Below are 12,584 nucleotides of genomic sequence, written 5' to 3' on the forward strand. Positions count from 1 at the left end.
GACAGACGCACATGCCCACCAGGATGGCGAGGACACACCAGGGGAATGGGCGGTGGGCAGGTGGACGGCCCATCCCCTGGCACCCCAGGCGGCCGCACACTGCTGTGGGAACAAGGGGGCATGCTGGGCCCAATAACGTTCCTCATGGACACTGAGACGTCGCGACCTTCACGTGATTTCACATCATGAAACATGCTCCTGATTTTCTCAGCTCACAGGCTGTGTAACAACAGGCAGGTGAGATGTGGGGGAGGGCTGCACGTGCCAACCCTGACCCAGGTCAGCCCACTCCTGTCCCAGCCGGGTGCTCACAAAACATCAAGTGACCAGAAAGAAGGAGCGACTGCGCATGTGCCAGAGACAGCACATCCCACGGCCCCCTCCACAGGCCGTCCATGGCCCACGGGCCTGTGACTCCTCAGGCCCTTCTGGAAGTGACGCCCCCATGAAAACTGAAGCCCGGGAGGGACGAGGAGCCACATGCAGACACGGGCGGGCACCGCCCCAGAATGACCTCCAGGAGCTACGGCGACAGCGGGCGGGCGGGCAGGTGTGCACAGGGCCTGGAGGGAGGCCCCGTGCAGGTCCCTCCCCTGGGCCCACGTGGTCATTTTAGAACGACCCCTGAAGGAACAGAGGCAGAGTGTACGACCCCCACAGTAATGCGTGGGAAAGATGACGTTACAGCTGCGTCAGCAAGATGACGAGGCCGAGACGGGAGGGCGGAGGAAGCACCAGGCAAGCAACGGCCAAGGTCGCCTCAAAGCAAAATCCTCGCCAGAGAGGAGAGGAGCTTCGCCTGTGACGGCTGTGGAGCCAGCGCAAAAGCAAGGCTGACAGGACCCGCAACGCAGAGCACCGGGTCTCCGGGTGACAGTGGGCCGCCATCACCGAGGGAGCAGCACAGAAGGGCAGCGCGGGCAGCAACGGCCACCAACAGGCTGAGGTGACGAAGGAGACGCGGGGGACAGGAGGACGGGCACTGATGGGTGCTCGGGAGCCGGGAGTGCGACACGGGGGACGGGAACCCCTTCCTGGCTCAGAGTGAGGGCCAGGCCCCAGGGTCTACTCACAGGTGGGAGTGACACCCTACAGAGGACAGGCCAGGAGAAGTGACCGCGAGCCCAGGGTGCCCACTGAAACGTGGAGGGCACAGTGATCCCAGGACAGGGTGTCTCCCGGCCCCCCCCAGGACCTGGGGTCTCGCCAGCTCCCAAAAGGAGGTGCCAAGTGCAGAGGCAGGTGGAAACTGGGGGCGCAGGGAACTCTGAGCTGGTGCCCATCCCAGCAGCTGGTAGACACCAGGTACCTGTCGAAGGGCAGGGGACTGCCCAGGAGGCTGGTCACCACAGCCACGCAGTGCTGGGACGCCAGGACATACACGCTGTGCTGGGCAGACTGCAGCACGTGCTCCTCGCGGGTCTCCTGCAGCTTGGAGCGCAGCACGCTCATGATCTCGGGCACCTGTGGGTGGTGGGTGCGGCGTCAGACCTGGAAGCAGGACCCCGGGAGCCAGGTGCTGTCCATGGGGCCATGGGAGGGGGCAGCCCAGGAGCTGCAGGGTCCCTCATGGGGCTGGGGCGGAGAAGGGAGCCTGGTGCCCTCTGGATCTGTGTGGAGCACTGAGGCCAACAGGCCCCAACAGCCCCTCACTCCCTATTTAGGGTGTCCAAGCCTCAGGCACTCTGACCAAGGAGAAGGTGGGCAGTGGGCTGGGATGGAGGAGAGGGAAGGGGAGGCTGACCTATCCCCAGACTGAGGCTGGGACGGGCCAGGAGAGGGAGGGCCGCGGCCCCCACTGCAGAAGCCACCAGTGAGACAACCAGAGCGAGGAGCCTCCTCATGGCCTCATCATGCTGGGTCCCCGCCCTCAGCAGGTGCTGGCCCCGACCACAAGGACCCCCACTGCATGCTGCACACGTGGAAAGCACCTTGGTCTGAGGTGAACACGGGAGACAGAGCTGCAGGGACAGGGTCCTGGGACAGAGCTGCTGGCAGTCGGTGCACCCCAGCAACCGCTGGGCCCTGGGCAGGGCTGGCCGACACCTGCCCAATGGGACCCCGAGATGGGGCTGGCCCGGCTGACGTGAACCCCCCAGGCCAGGCCTTGCCTGCTCTTCCATGTGGTGTGTGCCATGGGTCCCCTCTCAAAGGTTTGTGGACACTGACACCTCGAATATAGAACGAGGACCAGCCCACTCGCCATGCCCCTCCCAGAACCTGGGCATGGCCATGTCTCCTGGACCAGGCGCCCTCTGCTCCCAGCTCGGGCAGTGTGGCAGTAGGAGGTGCTGAGCCTGAGCTATGCTTCCTGCACAGGCCTCCTCCCGCTCTTGCCCTCTGTTCTGTACAATGTGCTCTGTTTTGCGATCATGGGTCACACGTCACCTGCTAGAACCACATTTTCTGACTCGATGTCAGAGGAAGTGTCCAGGTGTCTCCGAGAGGCCCCCTGCCAAGCTCTCGTAGGGCAGGAAGGGAAACGCGGCCCACCGTGACCCCTGTGGGCACCAGGCACTAGAGGCCATGTCACTGCAGCTGGGAGTCGGACATGTGTCCCACCGCCCCTGTGTCTGTGACCGAGCTGGAAGGAGATGGCTCGGCAGCTTTCCCCTAGGAGCCCAGCAGCTGGCTCAGTAAGTGGGGCGCCTGCCTTTACCAAGAACAGGGTGTGTGTGTGTGGGGGGGAATCCAAAGTTATAAAATTTCTAGAAGAAAATGGGAAAAGCTTTATGACACTGGATTTGGCGATGGTTTCTTTGACACCAACAGCAAAAATAGACATGGGCCGAAACCGGTTTGGCTCAGTGGAGAGAGCGTCGGCCTGTGGACTGAGGGGTCCCGGGTTCGATTCCGGTCAGGGGCATGTACATTGGTTGTGGGCACATCCCCAGTGGGGAGAGTGCAGGAGGCAGCTGATCAATGTTTCTCTCTCATCGATGTTTAAGTTTCTATCCCTCTCCCTTCCTCTCTGTAAAAAAAATCAATAAAATATAAAAAAATAAAAATAGACATGGGACACATCAAATGTCTATGCATCAAAGGACACAATCAACAGAGCGAAAAGGCAACCTACAGAATGGGGAAAAACACAAGTCGTATACTTGGTAAGGGGTTAATATCCAGAATTTATAAAGAACTCAACAACAACACAATCACACAGCCTGACTTACAAGGAGGAAAAGGACTTGAGCAGACGTTCTCCAAAGAAGACATACAAATGGCCAACACGCCCATGAAGACGCTCAGCATCACCAATGGTGAGGGAAATGCAAATCGCAACCACAGGGGAGCTCTGGCCGCTGTGGGTCAGCGGTTAGAGCGTTGGCCCGCACCCCACAGGATCTAGTTTGATTCCCGGACAAGGGCATGTACCTGGGTTGCATGTTCAATCCCCGGCCCTGGTGGGGGCACATGTGGGAGGCAACTAATCCATGTGTCTTTCTCACATTGACGCCTCTCTCCCTCTTTCTGCATCTCCCTCCCTCTCTTCTGCTCTCTAGGAATCGATGGGAAAAGTATCCTCAGTGAGGATTAACAAAAAGCCCACAGGAGACACCACGTCACACTCATCAGGCTGGCTATACAACAAAACGGGCAATAATCAGCGCTGGCGAGGATGTAAAGTCAGAATCCTCATGCATTGCTGGTGGGAATGTAAACTGGTGCAACTACTATGGAAAACAGTATGGTGGTTCCTCAAAAAATCAAAACAGATTTACACCATATGACCCTGCAATTCCGCTTCTGAGTATCTACCCAAAAGAACAGAAAACAAATGTAAAGAAGATATTTACACACCATGTTCACAGCCTTATTCTTAAAATAGAAGCTAAGAGACAGAAGCAACCCAAGTGTCTGTCTACAGCTGAAAGGAAAGACACGAAAGGGCCGCTATGAGTGCACTGGGACCACCAGTGGCCACTGCCTCCAGCTGGCCGGTCCCCCTCCGCCTGCCCAGAGCCACAGCACCCCTTCCTACCACTCACATCTGACCCGGAAGCCCCACTAAATGCAAAATAAAAGCCAAACCTTCGCCCAGCAAACCCCGACTGTCACAGCTGTGCCTTCTTCCCAGCCTCCTGCCACACTTCCCCTCCCCGGTCCTGAGGCCAGCGCCACCCCGCCTGAGTGCCGTTCCTCTCCAGCCTCACAGCGCTAACCCCCATCACAAACTGCCTGCTCACCCTACCCCCCCTGAGGAGAAGACCTTGGCGCTATCCGACAGGAAATCCTGTCCACAGGGTATCACCTACCGCTGCAAACCAGTAAGAAAGGCACAAACAGCCCAGGAGAAAGATGGGCCAGGCCCGCTGTGACGCTGGAGCAGCAGGCAACATGCAGAAACGCAACTAGAACTCATGGAAAGCCATGGCACACCCACTGGAAGGGACCCACCCTCGCACTCCCGTGGCCACCTGGTACTTGGAGCCTCCAACCTGCAGTCATTTTGGGGAGTCGCAGCGGTGCGTACTCAGCGGCTTCTCCGGGTGAGCCTGCTGCGGGCCCTCTGTGCAGGCACCTTCTGCTCTCAGGGCCTGAGACCTCACCAGCTTCCAACTCCACCCCTGGAGCATTTTGCTTACCATTCCCTTTTCCCACCTTACTTTCTGAACGGAGTGACTTTTGCCAAATTCTCAGTCTTCACACAAAAGAGAATTTGTCCCTATTAGATCCGCAGGGAAAGGGGGCAGAGTAGGGAGCCCCCACTTACCCAGGCCCCGCCCCACAGGTCTAGATAGACCCAAGGTCCATGCCTAGCCACACCCCTCCCCAGAAGCCACGCCCATAAAATGCCTCCACGCCCCCTGTCCAGCCCGCCCCACCTCACCTTCTCCAGCAGCATGCTGCCCCGCTCCTTCAGCAGGCAGTTGATCATGACTGTAGCCGCTCGGGAGCAGTTCTTGTCGGGGTCTCCCAGGCTCTCAAACAAGGTGAGCAAGAGGTTGATGAGCTGATCCGGCGGGAGGCGCTTCGCAATAATCTAGGAAGAGGGCTGTGCGTCAGAAAGCAGAGGAAGGGCTTCCAGACATGGCATCTCTGGGCGGGGCCAGCGCCATTCTGCCTGCAGGCCCCTCCTCCAGCCTCAACACCCTCTTCCTGGCCCTGCGCTGTGGGGTGCCAGGGGCCGTGGCCCAGTCACAGAAGCCCCAACTCCCCACTGAAGCCTGGTGCTCCCATCCCTGTGCCCCAAGCCCACTGCCTGGTGCTGCACCCCGTCCAGCGCCCTGCCCCGCCCACAATGCCAGGGGCTCCTGCGAGTCCCTCTCAGCCCAGACCGTGGCCTCCCCTCTGTGGGTGCCTGGCAGGTACCTGAGCTATGCTGTGGCAGGTGTGGAAGAGGATGGCAGGGTCGGGGTGCACAAGGCCGTCTTTGAGGGTGAGGAGCCGCTCTGCCACATCATCGCGGTAGTCACGGGAGAAGCCTGTGGAGGCAGGAGGCACGTGGAGCTGGGCAGGACCCCCCTGGCCACCTGGGCCCAGCCTGCTCCTCATCCCTCCGGCACCTCTGCCCAGCCAGAGGCTCACCCTCGTAGCCCAGCTGGAGGTAAAGCAGGGAGTAGACACAGCTCACAGCCTCCTGGCGGGTGGCAGGCCACAGGTCCGCACACCGTGGGGAGAAGAGGCCGACGAGGAGGCCCAGGTTGTGGAAGGGCACCAGGGCCTGGAGAGGAGGGGTGGGCGGTGCTGTGGGGACACTGGCTGGGGGGACAGTCAGAGAGGGGAGCTGGGGCCCTGGGGATGAAGGGGATGGGCAGGTGCTGCCTGTACCACTTAGACCCAGCTATGGACCCAGTTCAGGCCATACGCAGTCTACTGGGGCACCTAAGAGGGGACACAGGGCAGGGCCGATCAGGAGACAAAGACGGAGCCCCACAGGCAGCAGAGGGGCAGGGCTCCGATGATTCCACCAACCCCCGTGGGAAGCCCCCTGCCCCAGAGGCAAATCCCACCCGGTGAGGGAACTGCAGGAGACCCCCTTTACCAGCTGGTCCTGGTCCCGTTTTCAGGGCCCTTTCTTCTCTCCTCAAACACTGAGCCTTGCGTCCTGCCCTGGGCCTTTCACCACCAGTTACGACCAACCCACACCCCTGGGCCTTCCTGCCTCCTGCCCGCTTCCTGGTCCTGGAGCCACCAGCCTGGGGATTCGTGGGAGGAGGGAGGCTGGAGTGTTGGGCAAAGAACCCTGTGACCAGCTGCTGCTCATCTTGGGGAGGTCAGATGTCGGCTACCGCTGGATGGGGTCCTGTGAAGACCAGGCACGAGGGAGCCTGAGAGGGGAAAGCCTGGCCGTGCACACGGAAGGCAGGAGCCATTGGGAGGCCTGTGCAGATCTGGCCACATAAGGAATGAAAGCTTGGGCACATTTTTTTAAAAATAGTAAAACATCAAGAGAAAAAGCCTATAATCACCCTGATAGATGAAAAAAAGGCATCTGGTAACATCGTCTGTGCTCCTGATAAAAGTCCTCATTAAGACCTTAGCCGGGTAGCTCAGTGGGTTGGAGCGCCGTCCCGACATGCCAAGGCTGCAGGTTTGATCCCTGGTCAGGACACATACACGTAGCGACCAAGGGATACAGAAATAAGTGGAACAACAGATTGAGGTCTCACTCTCTCTCCCCTTTTCTCTCAAATCAATGAACTCCGGAACCAGTGTCCTCATTAAAACGTGTGCTATGGGGGGCGTGAGAGGAAGAACACGTGGCCCAGCAGCAAAGCTTCCCAGGGAGGGGGTGTCGCCTCGCCGTGTCCCCGAAGTGCTGGATGAAGAAGGGACTCAGGTGCACGTACGGGGGGAGGGGGGAAGAGGGGGAGCCAACAGTCCCAGCGTTTGAAATTTGGTATGCGGCACGGGATTATGTATCTGAGAAGCACAGGAAACTCACGGAAAGCTCATCAGAAGTAACGGAGGAGTCTTGTAAATGACCCAGTTACTAAGTATCCAAAAACCCAGGTTCCTCCATACCACCGTCAGCAGTAAGTAGGCCCCAGTGAGGGGAGTCACACTGACAACCACATCTACCCTGTGGAGGGCTGGGGGCGCCACCCTCCCAGCCGCTGCGGCTCAACTACCATCCTCGGTTCCGTCCGCCTGCCACAGAGTGCCAGGGCTGTGCCACATGAACCCCAACCACCTAGATGACAGCCTCGTAGGACACTGGAATTCTGGGAGAGCACACACATGAGCTCCATGTGTCTCACCAAACACTGAAATGCACACACTGGCTCTCGGGCCAGCTCTGACCACCCGCCGGAGCTGTCCCCGTCTCCGCCTTTTCCACAACATCCCTGTGGTCGGGCTCCGTCGTTGCCTACCTGCTGCTTCCACCTCCAGAGCCCTCATCTGCTCCCCAGCATGCATTCCCTCACCCGGGGACCATATACACATCAGTTCTGGGTGGCATGTGGGCCCCGTCAGACTGAACTCCCAGTGGCCAGCCCTGAGGACACTCCTGGCCCCGACAGGCCTCCGCCCATGTCTTCAAAGAGCACGGACACTGTCTGGGTGTGGGACGAGCCTGGGGTGGTGGCCGATGACAGCAGGAAGCCCGCCAAGTGCTTGGTGACATGAGGGCCCTGACCATGGGACCCAGGGACGGGACGGTCAGGAAGGTGGGGGCAACTGTGTGCTCACTGCCTGTTACTCACACTGACGTGCAGGTGCTCCAGGAAGAATTGCAGCAGACAAGCGCTCAGGCCCAGCGCCCGCACCCGCTCGTAGCCCCGCGGGGACTTGATCCACGGGCTCAGGTGCTGGGGAAGATGGGAGTTTCACACGGGTGCCCATGGGGACAGCCCAGGAGGCAGGAGTCTGTGCACAGTGGGCAGGTCAGTGTCCCTGCCAGGCCACCCTTCCAAGCTTCAGGGGCCAGAAGGACATCAGGGTGGGTCACCACAGCTGCAGCTCATCCCTGTCCTGCTGGCCTGGACCACACACATGGCCCCCCAGGTGGACCCAGAGCAAGCTGGGCCTACAGAGGGATGGGGTGTTCCCAGGGAGGGAGACAGCATGGCCACCACCTGCCCATCCCGGCGTCTCGATGGCCCCAGACTATCAGAAGCTCACATCTGAGGCACCTGCAGGGTCTCTGGGTCCCAGCACCATGAGATGAAGGAAATGCGGGAATGGGCTCTAGGCCCCATCTGGGTGAGGGCCCACCCACCTGCACACCTACCCACAAACCCCCACTAGAGAAAGCACCAAATGGCCCCTGTGCTGCCCCTCGGCAAGGAGGGTCCTGAAAAACAATGGAGGATTGGCTGCCAGGTGCCCACCCCCTGGACAGTGCACCCCATTGCACACCTCCACCATGAGCTGCAGGCCCTGGGGGGTCATGTTCCGCCGAAGGATGCTCCTCAGCAGATCCTCAAGGGCGTGCATGGTGTCCAGGTACAGGAACTGGAGGGAGGGAAGGAGGTGCCGGCCCACCAGTGACCACACCGCCCACAGCAGCCTCTTCTCTGCCCCCCACGGACACGGATAGGGGGCGAGGGGCACATGGAGATACCTCCTGGGGGCCATCCTCCCCCTCGGGCTCGGGCAGCACAGCCATGACGCTGTGCAGACAGCTGTGGATCATGTCCGACTGCACCTGCTCTTCCAGCTCGGGCTCCAGGGAGCTGCGGGGCAAGTTAAGGGCGGGGTCTGTCCAGTCGCACCTCCACCCCTGTGCCCTCACCCCAGGAGCCCATGCCCAGAGGAAAGGATACCTCAGGTGAGAGCAGGCGAGCATGGCCTTCTTCCGAATGGGCGTTCGCAGGGAGTCCGTGGGCTCTGCCTTGATGAAGTCCTGAGGGGCAGCAGGTGACTCAGCCCTGAGCTGAAGCACTGGCTCTCCTCCCCGTCCGGCTCCCACCTTGCTGTGCCCAGTAGGTGCTGGGCCCTCACTGCACGTGCCCCGCCTCCCCAGACCCACCTCCCCTTGTCCAAGTCAGAGCCCTCCAGCCGCCCCGGGCACCCCAGAGCCGCACGGCCTCACCATCATCTGGGCCACCAGCTCGGCCTTCCTGGCGAAGTGGAAGGAGCCGGCCTGCGCACTGCTGCAGATGGCCTGGCACACCATGCACACGCTCTGGACGAGGCACAGCTGCAGGCCCGGGTCCTGCAGGGACAGCAGGCTGCAGGAAGCCGCCGACACTGCTCCCCAGCCACTGCCCCTGGGTTCACAGGCTGAGCCCATAAAGAGGGGCTGCCCACAGCAAGAGGCCAGACCACACAGCCTGTTCTTAAGGGCTTGTCAAAGCCACAAGGACAAGAGGGCACCTGTGAAGGCACCTTGAGGCACTCGGCTCTCTGCCTGGCCCAGGCCCTGAGGCCCCTGGTCGTGGCTGTGGGCAGGCCCTGCAGGTAGATGGCGAGCTCTGTCCTGTGTCCCCTGCATCCTGTGGCTGGAAGGCTCCCCCCAGGTGGGAGAAGGAAGCACACTCAAGAAAAGCCCACCAGATGGGGATGCCCCTGCCTGTCCCACCAACCTGGCCTCTGAGGGTTTGAGGAAGGTAGTGAGGGCAGTTGTCCGGGGGGCATGGGTGGTCTCCCCACCACCACTCTAATGGGCTGCGGGGGGACAACTCTTAGGACAGCCCCTCCCCCAGCAACCCCAGGAGAAGAGAGGGTCTGTCTTTGAGGGGAGGGCCCAACGGTCACAGAGGGGCTTCCGGGTTAGTGCCAGAGGTCCCAGCAGGAAACATGTTAGTGAGGCCAGAGGCCACTGTCGCTACCTCCGAGCTTAGCCTTTTCCCAGGAGCGGCTGTGAGGCCAGCCCCATGAACATAGGGGAGCGGAGCCAGGAGAAGGACTGAGGTCCGCATCTCCCTGCCCTGCCTGCCAACCTCTTCCCACCGCCATCCAGAGCCCGGGACAGAGCGGGGAGGGGCTGCTCCAAGGTACATGAGGATGCCCCCCTGGCTCCTCCCGTGAAGCCCAGCCCAGCAGAGAGAGAAAAGCACAGTCCACGCTTATCTCCTACACACTGTACCTTGGTCTCTACCTTTATTCCCAGAACCTGAACAACAAAAAGTGAGAGGCATTAACATGTGCAATGCTAGGTCATGGCGTCAGTGCCCGCCCCGGACGCCCGCCCTGTGCCCACCTTGGTGCTGAAGCACTGAAACATGTTCCGCAGGATGTCGGTCTCAGCCCTGGCCAGCACCAGCTCGCGGGGGGCCTGCGCCGCCACATGCCCGTAGCACAGGATCAGCGTGCCCTTCACTTTGTCTATGTCATTATCGCTCCGGTCCTAGGCGGGGCGGGGGCAGCAGGCCTCAATCACACAGCCCCCTCTAGCTCTTGCCCTGCATCCCACACCCCGCACAGGAGGCCTCCCACGCAAGCCCCAAGTCTCTCTGGGAGAAGGCATGGCTGCCAGCAACATCAGAGGCTTAACCGACCATACCAGCCCCAGGAGAGCCCAGATCTAGGCTCTTTGGGGACCAAGGGACAGACCAAAGGTCTGAGCAGGGAACAAGGTGGGAGGGTCAAGCAGGAGGAAGCCGAGCCAGGGTCTCCTCCGCCCTTGGGCCTGCTCACACCTACACACAGGAGTGCGGGTCGGCCCTATGCACACAGCCCAACCCTGAGAGTCTGTGACTGGGACCGGCCTAGGGGGCAGGCACCCAGCCCTCCTGTAATGGGTTTTGGCAAGAACGCAGCCTCTACCGGCCACCAGGGGGCAGAGAGGAACAGGGGCACCCAGGAGGAGGGCTGGGTGCCCCTTGACACGGGCTGAGGGGGAGCCCACACTCAGTCACTCCACCCACGAGGAAACAGAGGCTGGATGCAGCTCCCCACCCCACCCCTGGCCTGCAGGGCACCCAGAGCCAGGTTGCCCCACCGCCCAGGACCGTAGAACCCAGTCTAGTCCCATCAGACCTCCTCCCTGGACCAACTGCTGCACCTTAAAAATGTTGAAGATGCCGATGGATTTTCTGAACACATCCGACCTCACAAAGTCCTCCAGCTGGGCCAGGGTGTCGTCCAGGTGAGAGATGGCACAGATCCCAAAGCAACAGGCCAGGCCCTGGGGAAGTGCATGGGGCACTCACACCCGGGCAGTGATAGACAGGGGTTTGGGGGTGAGGACAGGAGGAGCATGCATTATGCATGCACACTGCACACACCCTATGGTTGCATCTGTGCACAGCACACACATATACACTCACACTCACTAGTGCCTAAGAGAGGACAGTGAACACTGCCAGCCAGTCGTGGGCCCAGGACTTTGGGGGGTGGGGGTGGGTGCTGGCACCTCACGCTCGGCCTCCTCCTGGTATCTGGCTGTTTCCAGCAGCTCCTGCAGGAGTTTCCTCACCACGTCCTTACTGGAAGCAGCACCCAGGGTGGTCCCCACACATTTGTACAGGAAGTTCTGCAGCAAAGCCAGGGAGTGCACTGCGCTGGTGCCCGGTGGAGGGAGGCCCGGCACTGCCAGCCAACATGGGAGGGGCTGTTGGGAACCTGTGGTTCTGGCCACTGCCTGAGCGGGGAGTCTCTAGCCACCAGCCACTATGAGGCGGCTCATAGGCCTTCTCTTCTCGGCTCTGCCAGAGCCACAAGGGCCCAGAGGTAGGCTCAGGTACCAAGTGACGCAGAATCAAAGCCCAAGAGCTTGGACCTAAGGACTGTGCCCAGAAAACCCCAGCAGACTATTCCCCCACACTTTCTCCCAGGGTGCCCCCCACCTGGGCACCTTCTCCTGGACCCCCCCTCACATCTTCCCCTGAGGCTTCCCCGCCCCCGCACCTTCTCCTGGGGCTCCACCCCCGCACCTTCTCCTGGGGCTTCCCCCCCCACACACCTTCCCCTGGGGGCTCCCCCCCTGCACCTTCTCCTGGGGCTCCCCCCCCCCCGCACCTTCTCCTGGGGCATCCCGTTGTAGCAGGGTAGCTGCTTGCACATCTCCAGGCTCAGCTGGCAGATCCACGTGTTGTCAGACACAACAGCAAGACTGTCCCGAAGGAACTGCAGGCAGGAGCAATGGTGAGGCTGGGAACTCAGCCTCCCAGGACGGGCTGGGAGGGTGGTCCTGTGCCATGGTTCTGAATGGTGGTGGGTGACCCTCGAGTCCAGGCAGACATGCAGTGGGTGAGGGTGCGGACAGCTCTGGGCCAGGCAATGGAAGACAGAAGGCGCCGTGGCTGGGCAGCTCAGAGCCCCTGAACTCTGGCTGTCACAGCAGTCCGGGCAATCTGTGACAGTCCTCACCCAGAGACATCCATCTGTCCTTCCCCCAGGCATGCCACTCGGTCAAGGCAGGTGTCACAGCCCTAGAAAACTACAGTCCCCTAAGCTCTCCCTACCCAGGCTGGCCACACCTCAGTCTCTTCTCCCTTCTCTCACCACCAACAGCTTTTCCTCCCATTCCTTCTGTGACAGGGTCTTCTCAGTATGTTCTGAAATGACAATCACCAGTCAGCCTGCCAGGCAGGCCCGTCACACAGACAAGAATGGAGTGTTCAGAACACCCAGCCCAGGCCCCGCCCAGCACCCCGACCTGGCCCAGGACCTGCCCAGCACCCCCACCTGGCCCAGGTCCCACCCAGCACTCCCACCCAGGCCCAGGCCCCACCCAGCACCTCCCACCT

General features: G+C 61.0%; 1 protein-coding gene across 2 annotated transcripts in view; it reads right to left on the reverse strand.

The window, feature by feature from the left end:
• Positions 1-12,584, reverse strand: part of MROH1 (maestro heat like repeat family member 1) — a 39,564-nt gene that overhangs the window by 7,329 nt on the left and 19,651 nt on the right. For both annotated transcript variants that reach the window (XM_054708388.1, XM_054708387.1), the window contains exons 19-33: positions 12,340-12,392; positions 11,854-11,961; positions 11,249-11,368; positions 10,898-11,020; positions 10,094-10,240; positions 9,980-10,006; positions 8,984-9,106; positions 8,715-8,794; positions 8,513-8,624; positions 8,308-8,403; positions 7,653-7,757; positions 5,530-5,665; positions 5,314-5,426; positions 4,832-4,984; positions 1,310-1,464 (exon numbers count right to left, since the gene is read on the reverse strand). In XM_054708388.1, coding sequence (XP_054564363.1) covers positions 1,310-1,464; positions 4,832-4,984; positions 5,314-5,426; positions 5,530-5,665; positions 7,653-7,757; positions 8,308-8,403; positions 8,513-8,624; positions 8,715-8,794; positions 8,984-9,106; positions 9,980-10,006; positions 10,094-10,240; positions 10,898-11,020; positions 11,249-11,368; positions 11,854-11,961; positions 12,340-12,392 — 1,651 coding nt within the window. The remainder of the gene's footprint in view (positions 1-1,309; positions 1,465-4,831; positions 4,985-5,313; positions 5,427-5,529; positions 5,666-7,652; positions 7,758-8,307; positions 8,404-8,512; positions 8,625-8,714; positions 8,795-8,983; positions 9,107-9,979; positions 10,007-10,093; positions 10,241-10,897; positions 11,021-11,248; positions 11,369-11,853; positions 11,962-12,339; positions 12,393-12,584) is intronic.

This window comes from Eptesicus fuscus, chromosome 19 (assembly GCF_027574615.1).
Source record: "Eptesicus fuscus isolate TK198812 chromosome 19, DD_ASM_mEF_20220401, whole genome shotgun sequence".
In the NCBI taxonomy this organism is placed as follows: domain Eukaryota; kingdom Metazoa; phylum Chordata; class Mammalia; order Chiroptera; family Vespertilionidae; genus Eptesicus; species Eptesicus fuscus.